Genomic DNA, 8684 nt, shown 5'->3' on the forward strand with positions numbered 1-8684 from the left:
TTTTCTTTGATGTAGAGGGTGGGTTCTCCCTCACACTTTTCAAATCCATTTTCCAGTAGATAGGAATCTATCCTACTGTACCACACTCTTGGTGCTTGCTTGAGCCCATAAAGAGCTTTCTTCAATCTGCACACTTTGTGCTCTTGGCCTTTCTTTTCATAGCCTAGAGGTTGTTCAATGTAAACCTCTTCCATTAACACTCCATTTAGGAATGTTGACTTCACGTCCATCTGGTAAACTTTCCACTTGTTTTGTGCTGCTATGGACAACACTGCTCCCATTGTTTCCATTCTAACAACCAGTGCAAAAGTTTCCTCATAGTCTCTCCCATACTGATGCTTATATCATTTGACAACAAGTCTTGCCTTGTGTCTTTCTATTTTGCCTTCAGCATTGCTCTTGGTCTTGTACACCCATTTAACTCCAATTACTTCCTTTCCTTTTGGTAGTTCAACTAAATCCCATGTCTTGTTTCTTTCTATGGCATTGATCTCCTCATCCATAGCTTCTATCCATTTCCTATCCTTAATTGCTTCTTCGAAATGAACAGGGTCATCAACATGACAATATAAAGCAAACAAAGAGTTCATACCTTCATTTGCTGCCTCTTGTTCATAAATGTCACTTAAATTTCTGAACTTCTTACCTCTTTCATTTGGTGTACAAGTGCTTGAAGAAGCACTTGAATTTCCTCCTTGTGGTGTGCTTGAAGAAGCACTTTCATTTCTCCTCAAGGGTGTCTCTTGCTGCCCTTGTGTTGGTGCTGCTGTTTGGGGATGTATTTCAGCCATCTCCTCATCATCTTCATCATGAGACAAAGAGTTTTTAACATTCACTGTTTTCTCTATGCTTCCATCCCAAGCTTCCTCCTCAATGAACTGAACATCTCTACTCACAATAAGCTTCTTGGTGGATGGGTTATACAACCTATAAGCTTTGGACTCCTCATTGTATCCAATGAAAATACATTTCTCCCCTTTGTTGTCCAACTTCTTCCTTAGTTTATCTGGAATGTGTGCATAAGCCACACATCCAAAAACTTTTATGTGGGTGACTCCTTGCTTTGTCCCACTCCATGCTTCTTCTGGCACTTTGTTCATGACTGCTTTTGTAGGGCATCTATTCAAAATGTACGCTACACAATGTACAGCTTCAGCCCAATAATCATTTGGCAAATGCTTTGCCTTTAACATACTCCTTGCCATATCCATGATTGTCCTATTCTTCCTTTCAGCAACTCCATTTTGCTGCAGAGTGTACCTAGTGGTAAACTGCTTATGAATTCCATTTTCTCTACAAAAACATAGAAATTCTTTGGAGATATACTCACCTCCTCTATCAGTTCTTAGAACTTTGATATGCAGTCCACTTTGGTTTTTTAAAAGTGCCTTTAAATTGCAAAATATTTCAAACACTTCACTTTTGTTCTTCAGGAAATAAACCCAAGTTTTTCTAGTAAAATCATCAATAAATGTTAGTATATAGTGGCTGCCTGCAAGTGATGGAGTTTGCATCGGTCCACATAAATTTGAATGGACAATCTCTAAGGGTGCTTTTGCCCTTATGCTTTTCCCAGATGGAAAAATTTCTCTATGTTGTTTCCCCAAGATACAACCTTTACAAAGGCTGTCTGGTTTCTCTATCAATGGTAATCCTCTTACCATTCCTTTTCTATTCAACAAGTTAAGACCTCCAAAGTTGAGATGTCCAAATCTCAAGTGCCACAACCAATTTTCATCTTTTGGTTCGCTTTGGAAAGCCTCTTGTGTCACTGCCGCTATTTCTTCTCCATCTTTTAAATCTGCTTTCATTCTGAGAGGGAACATTCTGTTCCTTGTCATCTTCACTTCAGCAATACATTGTTTATTGGGTGTTTTATCCATGATGGTGCATACATCATCCACAAAGAAAACATTGTACCCCTTTTGAATAAGTTGTCCAATACTTAAGAGGTTACATTTCATTCTAGGAACATAATAAACATCTGATATGGTTTTCTTTTCACCTTTCTTTGTTAAGACATTTACTTCTCCTTTTCCCATAACATAAACTTTATTATCAGTCCCTAGTGTGACTTGTGACTTCACACTCTGATCTAACATAGAAAATAGGGCTATGTTTCCTGTCATATGGTTACTGCAACCGGAGTCTAGAAACCATACATCTTCACTCTTTTCTTCAGCCATATTACAGGCTAAAAACAAATTATCTTGGCTGATATTTTCTCTAGTGAAATTTGCACTAGTTCTATTACTCATATCATGTTGCTTCTTCCTACATTCATTTGCACAATGCCCATATTTTTTACAATAGTGACATCGGACATTGGATTTATCATACCTTTGTCCTTGAGCATGATGTTGTCCACTTTGTTGGTTGCTGCCTTGGCCTTGGTTCTGATTTGGATTGCTGCCTCTTCCTTGAGCATTTGCTGGACTGTTTCTTCCACCTCTGTTTTGGCTTCTACCTCTTCCTCTCTTATTTCCTCTGCCTTGACCTCTTCCTCTTCCAAAGAACATCTGGGTCTTAGAGGCATGCTCTAGAGATGAGTTTTCATTTCTACTCAATCTCTGCTCATGTGTTATCAGTGATGCATGTAGTTTATCAACTGAGAAGTTTGTGAGATCCTTTGTCTCTTCTATGGTCGTGACAATCACATCGAACCTTGAGGGTAGCATCCTCAATAGTTTCTCTACAATCCTCCTTTCTTCAAGAATCTTTCCATGAGACCTTATTTGTGTGACCACACCAATCACATGCGTGAAGAATGAGTCAATCTAATCTGACTCCTTCATGCAGAGAGTCTCAAAATCTCTCCTCAACAACTGTAGTTTTGCTGTCTTCACTTTCTCCATGCCGTAATAGGCTATCTTGAGAGTTTTCCATGCTTCTTTGGATCTCTTGGCTGCTGCTATCCTTGAAAACACACTCTCATGCACTGCTTGATACAAAAAGTAGAGGGCTTTAGAATCCTTCTTCTTATTGCTCTTCAATAGATCTTTCTCTGTCTGAGTTAAATTATTAAACTCATTTTCATCTGCTCGTTCTTCAAAACCATCCTCAACAAATTCCCATAAGTCTTGGGAAGCAAGAAAAGCTCTCATAGTTATTGCCGAATAGTCATAGTTTTTTCCATTAAATTGTGGGAGCTGGGTATTACAGATACCCATGCTAGTGCTGGCTCCAGCCATTCTTGCACTCTTAACTATGCTTCAAAATACTTGACTGTGTATTTAAAATAACTGACTGTCCTCAACAGTAACACAAAAACTAACTTGAGAAATACCTTGGATTTTTTCTTGACTGAGTCTTCACTCTGCTGGAGAAGCTGCTGCAATAAGAAATCCTTCCTTCAGCTTCTTTGACACCTTCAAAGAGCCTAGACAAGCTCCGATACCATGTTGGGAATTTCTGATAATTCCAGAACAGTCAAACAGAGAAAAATGCTCTGTTTCTTAACACAGGGGACAAAGTTTTGAGGCATCAAAAAAAAACTTTTCATTCATTAACAATACTGACTGTTACAAAAAAAACATCTTCCTCTCACAGAGGGATTTCACCAACAAAACTGCTTTAGAGGCAAAAAAAAAACTTCACTCTGTTTCTACTAAAAAAAAATTAACACTGCTCTGTTCCTTCTTGCTTTGCATTGTTGTGCATTACATTCTCTGTCTCCTCTATAAAAATTAACCCCTTGCTGTGTAAAAAAAATTCCTTACATACGTGTTGTTGCATATTTTTCATTTCATATGCCCAACAAAAAAAACATGGTATTTACCTTTTACTTGTCCCGTAAAAGGAACTACTCCTGTGAAATAAAAAAAAAAAAACAATAAAATTAAAAACCTTTACCAACTGCCATAATTTTATATTAATTACATTAATTCCATCAGAAAAAAAAAATCTGCGAACTAGATATAGCTTTTCAATCAGTGTACTTCAATGTACATTGCAGTAAATAAAAAAGAAACGTGCTACCACAACCATAACTATAGATTTGCCCCAAGTTAATTGGACCGCTGACGGCAATATCGCACGGCCCTTTCATCCGAAGTTTATGCGCCGGGGAAAGGCTGTTTTGGAAAATAGCTGAGGGCACGTGTCAGCTGCTGGGTATGCTCACTGCCCCCTCGAGAAATACCAGCGTTCCGTAAAAGCGGTGCGGGGAAGAACTGGTTGTTTTGCGCTGCACGACAATTGAAATAACATTTCAACAACAAATTAGCTATTGATGAAAGTAGAGAAAAGATGATATATTCGAAATTTATATCAGGTCATTTGTAGACTCTCAAAGACCCTCTACGTAAGTTATCCGTTTCATGAATATCATTCAATTTTTCTAGCAACAGCAAAGACCCTCTACGTAAGTTATGGGTTTCATGAATATCATTCAATTTTTCCATTTGAATTTCAGGTGGAGCCAAATAATGTGATGACTGCCACGGGATCTGGCACAAATTTTCAGTTGTCTTTTCTTCCATTCGTCTTGTTATTTTTGAGACTAGAAACAGGTTCGACAATGCAAGCTCCGTACCAGCAATGACAAAGGTGTTCGATAAAGCAGGCTCCGTACCAGCAACATCAAAGACCCTCTACTTAAGTTATCCGTTTCATGAATATCATTCAATTTTTCTAAGTGATTCAAAGGCTTGCCCAAACCTCGGGACTAAGGCCCTGCTTTTGTAACACAGTGTGGCATGCCTACCTTCAACTACAAGGATCTACGTTTGTGGATACTAACCAAGCATATCAATTACTATAGTGCCTGCCCGTCTGAAATAGGCTTTGAATGGACGACATTGAAGTTAGAGGTTTACATAAATTGTGAAGTTTGGTGAAGAATAATATTAAAGTCGGGATATGGCATGACTGCTGCTGCTAGGCTACCAATGAACATCGAGCCGCCCATGTATGTCAACATATGCATTTAATGATGTACACTTCCAAGCATAATGTTTGCCCGCCATGATGACTTGCATTGTGTAGTTGAGTTTGACTGAAGATCATTCCTGCCTTTGACTGTAGATGATTAAGTTTGTGTATTTAGATTCCGTGTATGCGATCAGTATGAAACGAAACAAAGTTAAGTCAATAATTTGTTTTTCATTTTGTGTTAATAAATGTTTTTATCGAATTTTATTATAATTGAAATGATTTTTTAATTAATTAATATATTTATTAGTTTAAGTAAATATTTAATAAATAATAAAATGATTAATTAATTAATTAATATATTTTTAATTTAAGTAGATATTTAATAAACATTTAATTTATATAGATGTACTAATTATTAATTTGTTTGACTAGATAGATTAATTAATTATTAATTAATTTGTTTGATTAGATAGATTAATTAATTATTAATTATTAAATTGTTACTAGAATAAAATTACTGTTTTTTTTTCTAGATTCTAGAAATAAGTTCACGTAAAATTTGAGTAATAGATTGATAAGGGGTTGTGTGATAAAGTTAGGTGTTGTTTGACTAGTAGTTTAATAAGATTATTGCTTATTATAAATTCATTGAATTTGCATTTGGAATGAGGTCATCCAAAATTGTTAGATTCTAGAAATAAGCTCACTTAAAATTTGAATTATTAGATTCTAGAAATAAGCTCACTTAAAATTTGAGTAATAGATTGATAAGGGTTGTTTGATAAAGTTAGGTGTTGTTTGACTAGTAGTTTAATAAGATTATTGCTTATTATAAATTCATTGAATTTGCAATTGGAATGAGGCCATCCAAAATTATTAGATTGTTTGACTGTTAGTTTAATAAATTTATTGTTTATTACAAATTTATTAAATTGGAGGATTGGAGTAAAATGTTAGTTAAAGTTGATTTTGTATTTTTATTTTATTATTAGAAAAACTTGTAATAAGAATTTAAGTAAAATTATTAAACTATTTCAAATAATATAAATTAAATCGTGAATGAATCTAGATAAAAATATATGTGATTTGATCCCGAATATTTTTGGTATAAATTATCAATCAAAGAAGCCTGCATTCTGAGATTTTATCCTTACACACAAAGGAAATGGCCAACAAAGTTAGTTCACGATTAAGAATTTCGAAAAGGATAGCTGATCTAATGTTTCTCAAGAGATATAGAAATTAGTCATTGCATCTCTATTATATATATTAGTCTTCTATTTCAGCTATCCATTTATGTCTTGATGAACAACCACAGTGTCTCTATTATATATATTAGTCCTCTATTTCAGCGATCCATTTATGTCCTAAATATTAGAAATTAATTATTATAAATTATAATTAACCTAATAATTTAATCACAATTAAATAATAAAAATAAACCTTTATAAAAAAATTTAATTAAAATTCTTTAATTTATAATCAAAATAAATTGAAATAAAATTACTAAAAAGTTTTAACTATTCCAAAACCATTTTAACTTTTTCCCACTAAACAAAATTATTAAACTAAATCTATTATCAGAATAAACTCAAATAAATAATTTTAGCGCAGTTTTGTCTTTTAGTCTGACACTAGTAGGTGTAATTCATTATCTATCAATTTTAAAAGTGACTTGGGATTGAAAATTGAGAGGATGAGAGGATATGTGTTTGCCAAGCAGGTATGTGGATAAGGGCTCTCTAGCTGCATTGTTCTTATTGTGCACAACAGAATATTTTTTTAGTATTGTCGGTATGCTCTGTGGAGAACATCTGTGCAGGCTCTCCACTGTCCGATGGCCATCATAGTCGTAACAAATATGAAGTTTCATGGAAGGGATTCTTCTCTTCATCATTCTTCTTGCAACGTTGATCAATATTACACTTCATGGACAGATTTGCAACGGAACCACAACTAAATGCGGCGGCGGTAACTATACAGAAGGCAGTACGTCTGAGAAAAATCTGAAGGTAAATATGCTGAAGGGGCCAACAAAACTGGGTTTAATCTATCTGTGTATGGCCAAAGTCCTAACAGAATATATGGCCTCCTCCAATGCAGAGAAGACATGACAGTCGACCAGTGCTTTAGTTGTTGGCAATTTGCAACCACTAACATTAGGCAAATTTGTGGGAATGCCGTTGGCGGTAGTGTCTGGCCTTTTCAGTGCTTCTTACGCTATGGAAACTATAATTTCATGGGACAACTGGATACCGATTTGGGGTCTAATTACGCTGAGACCTTCAGCGGGAACACGGTTGTCTTTGTCCCACCTGACTTTGAAGGTACTGCACAGAATCTGCTAGAGAAATTGTCAATTGAAGCAGCAAGCGAAGCGAAACAAAACGATCTGCTTTGTCTACAGCTCTGGATTCGGCGTCCCAAACGATTTACGGTCTGGTCCAGTGCACCAGGGATCTCTCTACTCCTGATTGCAGAAGGTGCCTCTCATACTCAATCAGTAAAATGTTCACTTCTGACACGGCTGCAGGAATTCAATATTGGAGTCAAAGCTGCATACTCCGTTATGCAATATATCCTTTTTTTAATTCCACTGCGTTTGCACTTAACAGTACTCAGGGGTAGCTAATAAAGCACATGAGGACAAGTCTTCACACAAAAGCACACACATAATTTTAGGTATTATAATTTTAGCTCTCGTTTTCATGGCATGCGCGTTGCAACTAGGAAGAGACTGAAGTCCGCCACATTCGGAAAAGGCTATGAAGGTATTTATATTAACAACTCTTGGGTATTGCTTGTTATTGAAAGCTGCCGCATGTAGTTGGATTGGAGTGCATTTTTTGCTTGTTCAAAAGGTAACTTTGTATTTTCATGATACAGATGAGGAAAACACAGCAACCGATCCTGATGGACATATGGTATTTAAGATTGAAACATTACGAGGTGCCACGAATAACTTTCATGATGACAACAAGCTCGGAGAGGAAGGCTTTGGTCCTGTATACAAGGTAACATATAAGGCTAGGAAAGTTTGTACTAGTTTTCACTGTTCAGAACCTTAAATTATAGTAATAATACAGGATGGTCTCATCGCACCAGTGAGCGGGAACACGGTTGTCTTTGTCTTAATGTTAGATATAGTCTAATTAATAGATTTTGGCCAGAATGCTAATTTATATGATCATGTTATTCTTAATGTTAGATGTAGTCTAATTAATAGAATGGTAATTGTGAATCGTTAGTCTTTCCTGACACCAATTGTTCTTGGGAGGTAGGTTAGAGTTATTAGATGAATTACAATAGGGTTATAATGGTATTAGAATCGTTGAGTTTGAAAAGAGAAATTTAGAAGAAATATGATTAGGGTTAATATTAGGTTTCTAAATATTAATATTAGTATTTGCACGAGATGTTGCAAAGGAAATGCCGTAAGGCATAAATTGAAGAACACAAATACAATAAAAGAATACTTTGATAAAGAATAAAAATATATTGAACGCTCAAATCAATGCCCCATTAATTGGAATCACTTAGTAGACATATCTATCAACATTAGGATTATACACAATGATCAAGAAATTTCCCATATACAAACAACACCTTCCACAACAACCTTTTGTCACATCCACATTTTAAAAAATGCCTTGGAACGTGATTGGAATCTCCCATATTGCATTTTTCATTATGCAGATAAATCTTCCATATTGCTATTTTCATCATGAATATTGTTAGTTCATTGTTGTGAAGTGTTAGTGTGTTAAATTCAATACTATAAGTTCGACAAGCGAAAAACATTTCTCAAT

General features: G+C 35.3%; 1 protein-coding gene across 1 annotated transcript; it reads left to right on the forward strand.

The window, feature by feature from the left end:
- Positions 1 to 6693: 6693 nt before the first annotated feature.
- On the forward strand, positions 6694 to 8036 carry LOC149171928 (uncharacterized). Its single transcript, XM_089427639.1, has 2 exons — positions 6694 to 7646; positions 7762 to 8036. The coding sequence occupies exon 1, from the start codon at positions 6986 to 6988 to the stop codon at positions 7505 to 7507; it is 522 nt and encodes a 173-aa protein (XP_089283765.1). The 5' UTR covers positions 6694 to 6985; the 3' UTR covers positions 7508 to 7646; positions 7762 to 8036.
- Positions 8037 to 8684: the final 648 nt, after the last annotated feature.

This window comes from Pinus tabuliformis, chromosome 4_2, assembly GCF_031772625.1.
Source record: "Pinus tabuliformis cultivar Carrire ecotype Pingquan chromosome 4_2, CPIR1, whole genome shotgun sequence".
NCBI lineage: Eukaryota > Viridiplantae > Streptophyta > Pinopsida > Pinales > Pinaceae > Pinus > Pinus tabuliformis.